Below are 13,370 nucleotides of genomic sequence, written 5' to 3'. Positions count from 1 at the left end.
AAAATATTAAATTAATGCAATTGAATTTAACTTTGAAAAATTAATTAAATAAACTTTCAAAAAATACAATAAAACAAATAAAAATAAACGAAATAAGTACTAAATTAGGGAAAATGCACAAGTACCCCCTCAACGTATGCCCGAAATCTCAGAGACACACTTATTCTATAATAAGATACTATTACCCCCCTGAACTTATTTTATAAGTAATTTTCTACCCCTTTTCGACCTACGTGGCACTAACTTAAAAAAAAATATCAACTAGCGTTGGGCCCATAAGATAGTGCCATGTAGGCCAAAAAGGGATAGAAAATTATTAATAAAATAAGTTCAGAGGGGTAATAGGATCTTAATATGATATAAGTGTGTCTCTAAGATTTCGAACATATATTGTGGGGATAATGCATTATCCCTACTAAATTATATCAAAGAAACATTGTATTAAATGTTACAAGTGCTCAATTATGAAGAGACAACTACAATAACTAATGTTGTACAATTATTGCGAGGCGTTCGCAAATCAATAATTGTATATTTATTTATTTTTTAAAAAAACATTAGTTTTAATTAACTATGCATAATAAGTTATTTGAAATAAGATAATTTTATTTTTTATTATCTTTTTGGTTTAATAATATTTCCATCATAATGTTTCTACCTAACATATCCCCCAACTAACTAAATAACTAAAAATATCTTTCTAACAATTATTTTAAAAAAAGTATAATTTTTTTAGCTTTCGAAATAAAGAAATAAAAGCTTAGGGTGCATTTGAACATGCAATTACATATATGTTTTGAAAAAATGATTTCAAACAATATTTGAAAATGCGTTTTGAAATCATGATTTCATATTTCAAAACTTTTGAAAAAAGCTAATTTAGATTATAATTGTGATTTCAATTTCTTAAAATAATATTTAATTTGACTTACAAGTTTATATTATTGTATAAAAATACTTAATTTTTGCAATAAAAAAGTCATATTTGGTGAGAAAAAATTGTCTGTATCATTTAAAACTATATTAAGGAATAACTATTGTTACCTAGAGATCTACATAAAATTATGTTTTTTTAAAAATTTGTAAAAATAAATATTTAATTATAAAAAGGCACATGGAGAATTGTAATTTAACAATAGGGTGTTTTAGAATAGTCTGATATCTTGTTTATGAAGCACGATTTGCTCATTTATTAGGAGTGTATAAGAATTAAAGAAATTTTGATAATTTTTACAACTTTAAACTTTTATTTTTGTGAAAAAATACAACCTAAAAATAATTTAAATTACATCCTAACACAATCTCAACTTTAAATCATAATTTCATTTATCACATGTTAAAAAAAAACTTGACCTAATTAACAAGCTACTAATATTATAACTACAATTATCTTTTAAGTAATTTAATTATATAAATAAATAATTTTACACTATTGCAACTTAGAATCCATTAAGTTGTTAAATAAATTATAACAAAACAAACAAAAAAAATGTATTCGATTTTTAATTTATTTTCACATCTTCATGGTGAGTTTTATATTCAAAGTGGTGTGTCAAAATTATTATCTTTTTTTTTTCTCCATAAAATTATTTTGTTTTACTTTTCCAGCACAACTTCTTAAATGATGTTAATTGTTAGGTACGAGAAAATAATTAATATATTTGTTCAAAATCTTTTGGATGATTCAATTTATGACCAAAAAAAAAAAAAAAGACAGGTTACCTACATTATTATCATTCACTTTAATTTTATTTTATTTCTTTGTGTCTTTCCCCATTCTTAAGAAAAAAATGGAAATTGTCCATTTATTAATTAATGATATTAGGTTAAGATAATTTATCAAATTTCACACGTGTGAAAACTTAAAACCATCATCTTTAAAAGTATTTTATTAATAATGATGTGTATTTTATATAAATTACTTATAAAAAATTTCATAACTTTATTTTTTTTAAAAAAAATAAAATTCATAAAATTCAAATTTCAATTTCCGCTTCTGCTTCCGCAAAATTAACGACAACATAAATTAATTATGCAAAGCTCAGACTCTTACTTAAATAAAATTATTTACGCATATTAAATATTTTAAAATATATTTTAAATGCCAAATTTACATCAAAATCGACCCATAACTATAATGGTGAGTGGTTGTACCAACTGTATTAACTATTTTTGGGTTACACAAAATATTAATATTAGATTAAAAAAAAACTATTTTTCTAAAAAAGTATCATACCTCATGTATATATTGAGCGTAGCACGAAAATTCACCACAAATAGAATGGAGATAATTTTTTTTAAATTAATGATAAGCTTTTTCCTAGCTAGTATATCATCTTGTCTTATCACCATAAATATAGACGAAGGCAGGATAATGTGAAATTAGGTTTTACGCCTAACTCATTAATCATCGATGTGGACTTTTGTTATTCTTTAACATCCCACTTTACGCCTAGATTAACCACCGATGTGGGACTTTTGTCATTCTTCAACACCCCATCTCACGCCCAATGCTTAGCATCTGGTGCATGGGCACTTTTGAAAATCGGGTGAGTGAATCTTGCTATGATACCATGTGAAATTAGGTCAATTTTGAACATCGGGTGAGATGGACCCTGCTATGATACCATGTGAAATTAGGTGTTACGCCTAACTCACACCTCAAAAGCTAGCTCAAAGGAAGAAGGATTGTCCAAGCCTTGTAAGGAATCCACCCATCTCATAAACCACCGATGTGAGACTTTTGTCATTCTTTAACAGATAATCATTCATAATTAGGGCTTCGAATTTGAGTATAAAATTTTATTATATCTAGAGTAAATTTGTAATCAAATAGATTTCAATATGAATATCAGATGATATCATATATATGGAAAATCAAAAAAAGAAAAGAAAAGAGAAAGGCAAGATAATCATTTATTTAGTGTATCTCAATTTATGTGACACAATTTTTTTAACCCATTAAAAAAAATATCACTTTTTTTTGTAATCAAAAGAAATTTAATTTTAAAATTTAGCTATTATCCTTAATGAAATTAATTATCAAGCCAAAAAGAATTTTGCCATATTTTATAACCACACAAAAATTTAAAATTTGTTTAATAAATAAATTTTAAAATTCATAAAGCCATAATTGTGTTTTTTTTTGGGTGGGGTGGGGTGGGGTGGGTGGTGTTGGTCCAATTTTCCTATATAAAGCCTAGTAATGTTACACAACAATATTCAAGTATTTTGAAAATGGCAACTAATTGCAATGGAAATGGAGCTCCATTTTTTTCTCCCAAGTTGCAAGTTGAAGCAATTCAAACTGTGATACCAATGAAGATAACCGATCCACGATTCTCGAGGCGAATCACGATACCTGAAAATTTCGACTTAGGTAATTTGCAAAGGCGTTTTCACATGATTCTGTATTATAACAAGGCATCAGAAACAGATTCAGGATGGATAGTCGCTGGTTGGTTTAAGGAGTCATTGGGTAGTGCAATAGTTGAAAATCCAATATTTGCTGGAAGATTAAGAAAATTAGAGGATGATTATGAATTAGTTTCAAATGATTCTGGTGTTAGAATGCTTGAAGCTAATTTTCCAATGAATATGGTTGATTTTATTGATCACAAGAAGAATGAAAATATAGAAAATGAACTTGTTTATTGGGAAGATATTCATGGAACAAGTCCTCAATTTTCTCCCCTTTTCTTAATCCAGGTAAATACAAGAATAAACACAATATTTTTTTCGTTTCAATTTGTGTAATATTTTTCACATTTCGAGATTTAAATAAATTTGGTTTTTCTTATTAGTAAATGATTTTTTTAATATTTTAAATTATAAATTATTGTGACTTATAATATATTGTTTTATTTAATTTTCAAATATATAATTTGTATTTTTGAAAACATAAAAGATATAATGCACGAATTCATTTGATTCTCAAAATTTGAACAAGATCATATAAATTAGACAGAGGGAGTAATAATTTCTTGGAAAATATTCCTCATGTTTTAGTTTGTTTGCCTGGTTTTGATTTGATACATAGTATAAATAAAACAATTTTTTTGTTTAAAAAAAGAATTTGGTTTTAAACCAAGATATGTAAAATATAACCCAAATTACTTTTTATTTTTGACATTTTGAACTTGTCACGTGAAAAATTTAGATTAAATAATTAAAAAAACATGTTTTAAAAAAAAAATCAGACCAATAAGGGCTTTCATCGATTTAGGCCAATAGGGCACACCACATATATGATAAGAAGCACCCTTCTTTGAAAAAAAATGATATTATGTAGATAGAATAATTAGAGTTTAGTGGTCGAGCTACAATTTTACTAATGACGTTTAAATATAGAGTATTAAATATTTAATGCACATACATATAATTTTATTAGTGAAAATTCTGGCTCGATTACTGTACTTTGATGACTAACTTTTCTATTTTAAAATCTTTCTTTCTCACTTACTTTTCAGGTTACAAATTTCAAGTGCGGAGGATACTCAATTGGAATAAGTTGTAGTCTATTTCTAGCAGACCCTTTTGCCATGACAAGTTTTTTAAAATCTTGGTCCAAAATCCACAACAACCTTGTCTCACAAATTGACTCACCAAAAATACCAGCATTTTACACACCAAATTTCACAAAAATTGGTTCTTCACCAACTCTATCTACTACTAGTCCAAAAACAAAAAATCAACTCACAAATACTTTAATTTTCAAGTATCCCAAAACCCCTTTGAAAATGAACAACAATGAATTCATCAAGAATCTTGCATCAAAATGTATTGGAGAAATAGAGGAAAAAATTGGTAAAAATATTTCTTCAAATTTCACTTTTTTAGTGAAAGAGAATTTTGAAAGTATTAAGGTGGAAAATTGTTCAAAAGAGGAGATAATTAAGGAGGAGAAAAGTGGATTATTATCTATAATTTCAACAAATTGGGATGATTTGGGAGCTAATAAAGTAAGATTTATTGAAGGACATGAGGCTATTCATATTTCATGTTGGATTATTAATGGAGAAAATAATCAAGATCTTGTGATGATTAGTTCAACTAATGATGAAGACAACTCTGAACTAAACATTATAATTACAATCTCTAATTAGATTCTTGAAAATTAAGGTCGATGAAAAATTTAAATTGTATTGATTTTTTTAATATGGTGCGATTCTTTTCTGAATCTCGTATGGAACTCTTTTTTTTAATTTTTGGGCTTTTGGTAGACATTGATTCTCTCTTCACTAGTTGTTTAAGGGAATTGTTGTACTATTTTTAGTAATTATATATATATATATATATTCTTGGAAATGAAAACTAGCTTTTATTTATTATGTATTTTATAAGCTTTTGTGAATTTGAATATCAATACATAAAAGTTAAACTTGTTTTTGGTATTATGAATTTGGGATGCATTTGACTTAATTTGTCTCAATCATGTACCTTTAAATGGATTAATGATCAATTCACTTATTAACTTATCTCATTTGATTTGTTCATATTTCAATTAGAGAGCTACTCATTTGACATCCTAATAGTTTTCATATTTGATATTCTAATTATTTGTATAAGAATTATATTATATATAAATTTGAAAAAAAATAATTTGATCTTAGCTCGAGATGAATCTTGATGAGATTAAGAATACCAATTAAAAGTGATGATAATAATAATAATAAACAAATAAATAAATAAATAAATAAATTGATTCTAGTCTTCATTTGTTAAATTTTTAATATGAGCTTATGATTAATTCATTTGTGGAGCTAAATATTGAGTATGTCTATAGCAAAGATAATTCTGAAGGCTTCTTCTATGATTTCACTTCATAAGAGTAGTAACTTTTTTAATTTATCTATATATTTGAATTTTGAATTCATATTTAAATATTTAAAGTCATGTTATTTTTTAAAATTTGAATGTTATATATAAATTACATCTATATAAATATGAATCTAATGAAACACTATATTAATCTGATAGTATATCAACAAAATATTATATTGATTAATGATACTTAATAATAATTGAGGATAATCATTCAAGTGAAAGTTGAATGATGATATATAACGGTGATTATACTTTTGCACCAAATTGATACCAAGGTACTCCTTTACCTTAAAATTGTGAATTTTAAAATATTATCGAATATTTATATAAGTCACAATTATAAAAATAAAATAAAATACAGACACAAGGAATTAAACCTAGGCATCATGTTCTAGGTATCCAATAATAAGTGTTCAAATTGAATATAAGATTTAGGTAAGATTTAACCTAGATATAATGTAATTTTTCGAGACATTACTATAGCTCTACCTTTAATGATAGTAATAAGCAATGATGATCGTTATAGGTTGTACATATCGATAATGATTATAGTTGTTTAGTTGATAATGATGGGCGATAACAATAATCAAAATCGAATTAATTATACTTATTATAATTATAATCATTTGGTTGTGTTTGACAGATCATCCCACTCCCTCCTAACTTCTCCTTTTGACTCGGACCTTTTTTTCTCTCTCCGCCACGTGTCACCTCTATAAAAACTTCTCCACAACCGAAAATTTCATTTTTCGCTCTCTCTCTGCTCGGAAAATTTTGAGGTAATGCACTTTTCTTCCTTCCGAATTTCGTTCACATTTCTCTGTAAATTTTTATTTGAAGCTTTTTTTTTTGTACTTTCGCCGTTTCTCTGATCCTCAATTTTCGTTCGATTAAGGTGCGTTTTTTTTTTTATAATTTTGCGATTGATATCTGTTTTTGTTCGTTCGGAGATGCATTGTTGTGATTTAGTTATAGATAATTGATTTGATTGATTTAGTGATAAAAATTCTATTTCGCTTCGGAGAATTTGAAAAAAAAAATTCTCTGTTTTTGTTCGGGATATTGAATTTGAGGTAATGTATTTTTAACAGTCGAAGTTTCACTAAAAAGTTCTGTTAGTTTGATTCGTGGTTTCGGTATCTCCTTACGCTGTTTGGTGATTATCAGTTTCCGTTTAATGAATGTCTGATTTTTATTTTTATTTTTTGCTATTGATTTATGTTTTGTTTGTTTTGAGATGCATTGTTGTGATTAATAGAGATGTTAGGGTTTGTGATTTGGTTATTGATTTTAGTTGTAATTGATTTGAGTGATTGGTTAGAATTTGGAGCCAGAACGGAAAATTTCACTTTTTTAATTTGGTGTGTAGCTAAGTGAGTTTTGAGGTAATGCATTTTCACTGTAGTAAATTCAGAATGAGTTTGATTTTGAGTTTTTCCCCCTCCTTATGCCATTCTCTGATACTGAGTTTTCGTTGGATTAAGGTCCAGTTTTTTTTGTTGCAATTGATATATGTTTTGTTTGTTTTGACATGCTTTGTTGTGATTAACATAGGTGTGCTAGAGTTATTGATTTGAGTGATTATCGTAGTGATTTGATATGATTGAGTGATTGATCAGGTTTTGGTTTCACAACGGAAATTTCTCTTTTTTTTTCTCTGCTGAGAAATCGGAATAGCTAAGTGAGTTTTGAGGTAATGCATTTTCACCTATGAATTTCACTAGAAAAAATTCCATGAGTTTGATTTGACTTTTTTTTTTCCCTTGCACCCTTCCGTGATCATCAATTTTTGTTTAATCAAGATTCATTTTATCTTCTTTTTTTTCGTGTGTGTGTTTTGTTATTGTGATTGATATCTGTTTGTTTGTTTTGAGATGAATTGTTCTGATTAATGTAGGTGTTAATGTTTGTGATTTGGTTATCGGTTTCTGTGGTAATTGATTTGATTTGAGTGATTGATCAGATTTCAGGTTTCAACTTTCATCATGAGTTCTGGTGCTACCAACCAGTTGATATCTGTTAGTCCTCCGGAGCTCAAATTCCAATGTAACCTCTCTCTCTCGTCATTGTTGATTTGTTGTTAAGAAAATGTGAGTGTGTAAGAATTTCTGTTTAAGATTCTTGTTGTGTGGGTTTACAAGTTAAGATGTGTAAGTAGAAAGGCGAGATGATTTTGCTTTCAGTTGGTCTTTTTCAACATTAACCAGAAATGAGCTCTTTGGACAACTTATGAGAAAATCTTTTTGAGCCTGGTTTTTACAAACATTATTATATAATAGTATTTCTTTTGCGTGAAGATTTTGAGTGGGAAAACATTCTCAAACTCTTTAGTTCATTACAAAAAGAAAAGATTTTGCAGAACCTTAAGCAACCACATTTTGCAAGATTTTTGTATAATTTCAGTAACTTTCTGATGGAAAAATGCTGCCTAGTATAACCTCTGTGCTATTTTTGTTATTCTCATTAATAGGATTTTCTGTTATGTGGAAATTTGTAATTCTATTCATTTGATCGGAAGTGACTGCCTATTGCTTGAGAAGTTGGACAACTCTGATACTCACGGTGCTTAAGAGCTAATAGACATTGTGAAATAATCTCATTGTACAACATTAAGCATATGTTTGAGAAGTGGATATGGTGAAGGAACTGTTCAAAGTCATATTCTTTATCCTGTTTCATGCTATCTTGGCAATGTTGCTGTTTGGAGAATCAAGCGTCTTTGTCTCGCCTACAATTTTATCAAATACATTTTGAATATTTTTACTCGTTATACATACTCATGTTTGGTTGTTGTTCTGGCATTTCCTGTCTCAATTGAGTTGGACAAAGCTACTACGATCTTAAAGACACAAACAGCCAGGTCTTTAATTGACTGCATATTGCTTGAGAAGTTGGATAATTCTGATACTCACTGTACTTAAGAGTTAATAGACATTGTGAAATAATTTTATTTGTGCAACATTAAGAATATGATTGAGAAGTGGATATGGTGAAACAACTGTTCAAAATCATATTTTTTATCCTGTTTCATTTTATATGGCAATGTTACTATTTGGAGAATCAAGCATCTTTGTCTTCACCTACAATTTTATCAAATACGTTTTGAATATTTTTATTCGTCATACACACTCATGTTTGTTGTGGTTCTGCATTTCCTGTCTCAGTTGAGTTGGACAAACAAAGCTACTGTGATCTTAAAGTCACAAACAGCACAGATCAATGTGTTGCTTTTAAGGTTTGTTTCATCTCGATTGGAAGAAATTCCACAAATCCTTCATTTCTTCTGTAACTCATTCCCATGGTTCAATCTACCTATACTGCTGTTTTTATTTGATAGGTGAAAACTACTTCTCCAAAGAAGTACTTTGTCCGACCAAACACTGGTATTATACAGCCATGGGATTCAGGTTTCATTCGAGGTGCCGTTCTTGAGCTTGAATGTCTTTGCAATTCACACATTTTTTTCTAAATTATAGATAGTATTATTTGTTGTAACAGGATATGTTTAAAGACACTGTTGGCCTAATATTTTACAGAAACTGAATCAATGAATACCTCAATCCTAGAAGTAAAGTGGGATATTGCATTAGATTATATATAGCTAGAGTCTAGAGAAATGTCCAAATGTTGTGTGGTGGCTTAGATTTATTCACGTGAGTTGTTAGTTGTCTCTCACTTAGGTGGACTACAAACGTTTATTTTTCAGGATTGTGACGAAGCGATGCTTCAATGGCTTTAAGTGTCACACTGCACAAGTTCTCTGTTGTAATATATTGATTTTCACAGAAATGTTACCATTATGGGGAATTTATACTAATTAACCAATAAAAAGGGAAGGAATCAAGGATTATTTCACATACATTTTCTGCAGTGTGAAGTCATCTATAAAATGGGAAACATTATATGATATACCCCTCTTCGCTTTGACCAGATCAGTGCAGTTAATCAAGAAGGGATGTCAACTAGACAGATCTTCTTTCACTATCTGTGTCTTTTGGTCGTTTATTTTTTGGTAAAGTAACAATTTTATTACAAAAAAGGTGATAGTTACAAAGTCAAATAGGGCTGACCACCTGTTTTTGTAAGAACAGACTCAAACAATTTTATCGTGTTGTTTGTTACATCAAAATTGCTTCCGCAATCATCTACTATTGTGATCCTAAGATCGTTATCTTTTCAGTAGGTCGGATTGGCATTTTATATTTAGGTTAAGTTTTTGATTTGTCTGCAGTCACCCTTCAAGCTCAAAAGGAGTACCCAGCGGATATGCAATGCAAGGACAAATTCCTTCTACAGAGCGCAGTTGTGAATAATGATACTGATGAACTTCCTCCTGATACTGTAAGAATTTTTTGTCGAGAGAATCTGTGTAATATGCTTACAGAGTGAATAACCTTCTTCCTATTGTGTTATATTAGTATTATTTTATTTTTTTTATAAATGTTCTATACTTCTATTAATTTATCTTTGATGCATCCAGTTTAATAAGGATGGTGGAAGAACTGTAGAAGAGTGCAAGCTTAGGGTTGTTTACATGTCTTCTCATTCTTCTCCTGGACCTTATGAAGATGTATTTCGACAAAGTTCTGATTTCAGTTCAGTAAGTTCTAACTTTAGCTAGCATTTTTGTCTACCTCTTCAAGTGCTTATTTGAACCTCACGTTTTTCACTAGGGATAGATATTTCTTCCCAGATGTAATAATGCCGATCTTCTTGGGACATGATGGCTAGTGGCTGAGATTTATAAGCATGCAGCTAAAATTCTCTTAATTTTGGAAAACTAGGCTTATTTTGTGCACTGATAAATTTCTCATTTTTGCCTTTCTACTTTTCTCATCCTATATTGAAAAGCCAGAGACTGCTCACTTTTCTGATATGATTTGTGCTTTTAGTTGACTGTCAGTGTCTGGGAATTGATTTATAATGTAGAACACTTCCTATAATACCATACGAAGATGTCCATATAAGACACATCGGGTAGCAAAAGGAGCAATATATAGGGCCATGCTTGAAGCAAGATTTATTTTTTGGAACATTTATCTAAGAAGTTCAGTCACTAAAAAATCCATTTACTCAGCTTAGTTACTCTCTCATTCTCTCTCTCTCTCTGCCTCATTCGCAACAAAGAGTTTATCCTCTCTGAAGTCTGGGAAAACGTGTGGAGCATGTAATGTATTGAGTAACTTTTCAAAAGAACCTGTTACTTTATTTCCCCACTTATGCAATACAAAAACATAAAAAAGTACATTGAGTGACTTTTCTAAAGCAGTAATTACCTGATATCCTGATTTAATGATAAGATTCTGAAAACAGATGGTTTTGCCTCCCACTTTAAGCCAACTATGCAATACCATAGCCCAGAAACTGCTTACTTTAAGCACTGGTTATCTGTAATGTCATTGTGTTCAATTTGCCTCCACATATAGTCGTTCAACGAATATTCTGTTAGGCTTGAGGAAATATCTAGATTGTGATGGTAGGGAAACTTTTATGCGCATTTCTAGTTTGCAAGCACATGTCAGCGTCTTTTAATCATTTCTAATCATAATTGCATATTCTAGTATGCTACAAGAGGATAAATTTAAGTGCCCTGGGTGTCTGACTTGGGAAGAGTTCTGCTTGTATGCTATTTCTATTCTGCAATGATCTCTTTTTTGTCAATATTCTGCAATGATCTTTTTTCGGTCAATATTCTGCAATGATCTACTACAACTATGAATATGAAGATAGAAGATAGACAGCAGCTAAGTGCCAGTTAATGCTAAAAATTTCCTTTGTTGGTATAGAATCAAGCGTTGCAGCGTATCAAAGATGAAAGGGATGCAGCTGTCCGACAAACACAACAGCTGATCCAGGATCTGGTTAGTTTACTCATTTATGTTTTCCCTTTAATGTGTATAGTTGCAACTTAATTCTTATAGGGTGTATGCTAGTCTAAATCAATAAATAATAGAACATAAGCTGGCTCAATCTGCAGAGCTTAACTACTTAGAGTAATCCTCATTAATACACGGTAAGTGGTCAATAATATATTCAAAGTTCTTTTGTTTGACTCAGTAATAGTTCATGTAAGCCACCTTATTTTGCAGTTAATAGGATTTCAAATGGTAAAAAAGATACGATAGTTTAATCTCGAAGTTGTGCTTTTAGCAGGGAAAGCATGATAGGTCTGGTGAATAGGAACTTTCTTATAGATACTTCTTTCTTTATTAGGAGCAGGCAGTAAATATATAAAAAAGAAGGGGATAGGAAATTAACTTGGCCACTAATTTATATAGGTATACAATAGTAAAGAAGTATCTAATATTTTGATATTTCGTGTCTCTCGGGAAACGAGAATGATGATGACTTGCACGTGCTTCAATTTTGAACTCATACCATCTTCAACACGTTACACGGATGTGGTGTAAAATAGGGAAGTCTACTCGCGTTATGGACGGATGAGGATAAAGAAGCTAGTCCATGAGAGTCTGGTTCGGGTAGATGTAATTTGGAACATAAGCTCTTTGAGAAGAAAATGATGAATCAGTGAACAGTGAGGATACATAAAGTCTACCCAATCTCGCCTGGGTTGAGGCGTAGTTGTTGTATCAACTTCTACAGACGAATCTATCACCCACCTTTCTCATATTTTTCTGCTTCTGTAACTTGCAGGAAATGATGAAGAGACGAAGAAGTCGGAATGATCCAGGCTTCTCTCTGAGGTTTGCAATTGTTGTGGGAGTCATTGGCCTAATGGTTGGCTTTCTGCTGAAATTGTTGTCTTCACCTTCAGTAGAATAGCTTGCATTAGGATAAGCTGTCTACATCATTACCCCTTGGGTACGTCTCCCGACCCCTGCTAACGTGGGATTGCTTTGTGAATTGGACTGCCCTTTTTTCCCCTTAAGTAGAATAGCTCAAGTTTCTTCATTCTCGAATTTAACTGTATAATTTTCTATTTTTTGATGAAGCCTGAGAGGAAAAGAGCTTGCCTAGCTCTATGAATTTTGTGTAAATTGATTAATTTATAATTTACTTATAATCCTTTCCCCATTATATATTTTGTATATATATACTAGGGTGGCTCGAGGGCGAAGCTAGTAAACCATTGGTTTATATTGAAGATTGTAAGTAAGTTCAAAATTGTCCTATATCATATCATATATTATCAAATGATATATCAATCATCGTATCATATCATATACTATTAAAAGTGGGAACAAAAAAAATTAAAAAATTGAAATACAATTTTGCCCTTTAACTGGATTAAAATATTATAAATATTTAGTTAATTACGTGTTTAAATATTAGTGATAATCAATTATTACATTGAGTAAATGGAGAGTTCAAAGGAGGATTATGTATTCTTCTAGATTTTAATGGAGGTTCATTGCATATATTTAATTTTCTTTAAGTTGTTCTCTTTTAGTATCTATTTTGGCGAGTTAATATGTTAAAAGGTCACTCAATTTTGAGAATCTATCTAGCAAAGTTATTAAACTTTGTTTTATGCATAATACTTAAATGTGCCTTTTAACTTGGCTTCAAATCACATTGATGTC

At 29.8% G+C, this 13,370-nt stretch overlaps 2 protein-coding genes across 7 annotated transcripts; both read left to right on the top strand.

Annotated features, from left to right (window-relative positions):
- Positions 1-3,213: 3,213 nt before the first annotated feature.
- LOC107026851 (anthranilate N-benzoyltransferase protein 2-like) lies at positions 3,214-5,204 on the top strand. Its single transcript, XM_015227946.2, has 2 exons — positions 3,214-3,708; positions 4,470-5,204. The coding sequence occupies exons 1-2, from the start codon at positions 3,238-3,240 to the stop codon at positions 5,103-5,105; spliced, it is 1,107 nt and encodes a 368-aa protein (XP_015083432.1). The 5' UTR covers positions 3,214-3,237; the 3' UTR covers positions 5,106-5,204.
- Positions 5,205-6,474: 1,270 nt separating this feature from the next.
- Positions 6,475-12,969, top strand: LOC107027987 (vesicle-associated protein 2-1-like). Of its 6 annotated transcripts, none has more exons than XM_027918915.1 (9): positions 6,509-6,605; positions 7,446-7,519; positions 7,797-7,872; positions 8,991-9,061; positions 9,164-9,245; positions 10,058-10,167; positions 10,307-10,426; positions 11,613-11,687; positions 12,481-12,969. In XM_027918915.1, the coding sequence occupies exons 3-9, from the start codon at positions 7,812-7,814 to the stop codon at positions 12,607-12,609; spliced, it is 648 nt and encodes a 215-aa protein (XP_027774716.1). In that variant the 5' UTR covers positions 6,509-6,605; positions 7,446-7,519; positions 7,797-7,811; the 3' UTR covers positions 12,610-12,969. The 6 variants fall into 6 exon arrangements, with proteins under 6 accessions (XP_015084524.1, XP_027774716.1, XP_015084522.1 ...); XM_015229036.2 differs by having other exon boundaries at positions 6,511-6,605; positions 7,790-7,872; XM_027918913.1 differs by lacking the exon at positions 6,509-6,605 and adding an exon at positions 6,701-6,721 and having other exon boundaries at positions 7,790-7,872.
- Positions 12,970-13,370: the final 401 nt, after the last annotated feature.

Source organism: Solanum pennellii, chromosome 8 (assembly GCF_001406875.1).
Source record: "Solanum pennellii chromosome 8, SPENNV200".
Lineage (NCBI taxonomy): Eukaryota > Viridiplantae > Streptophyta > Magnoliopsida > Solanales > Solanaceae > Solanum > Solanum pennellii.
This window is presented reverse-complemented; position numbering and strand designations above follow the sequence as displayed.

Bases quoted from the DNA above. Each gene is read 5' to 3' on its own strand.
- LOC107026851 (XM_015227946.2), top strand. From the start codon at position 3,238: ATGGCAACTAATTGCAATGGAAATGGAGCTCCATTTTTTTCTCCCAAG. The intron at 3,709-4,469 runs GTAAATACAAGA...CTTACTTTTCAG, and splicing joins CTCCCCTTTTCTTAATCCAG to GTTACAAATTTCAAGTGCGG.
- LOC107027987 (XM_015229038.2), top strand. From the start codon at position 7,812: ATGAGTTCTGGTGCTACCAACCAGTTGATATCTGTTAGTCCTCCGGAG. The intron at 9,246-10,057 runs GTGCCGTTCTTG...ATTTGTCTGCAG, and splicing joins GGATTCAGGTTTCATTCGAG to TCACCCTTCAAGCTCAAAAG. The intron at 10,427-11,612 runs GTAAGTTCTAAC...TTGTTGGTATAG, and splicing joins AAAGTTCTGATTTCAGTTCA to AATCAAGCGTTGCAGCGTAT.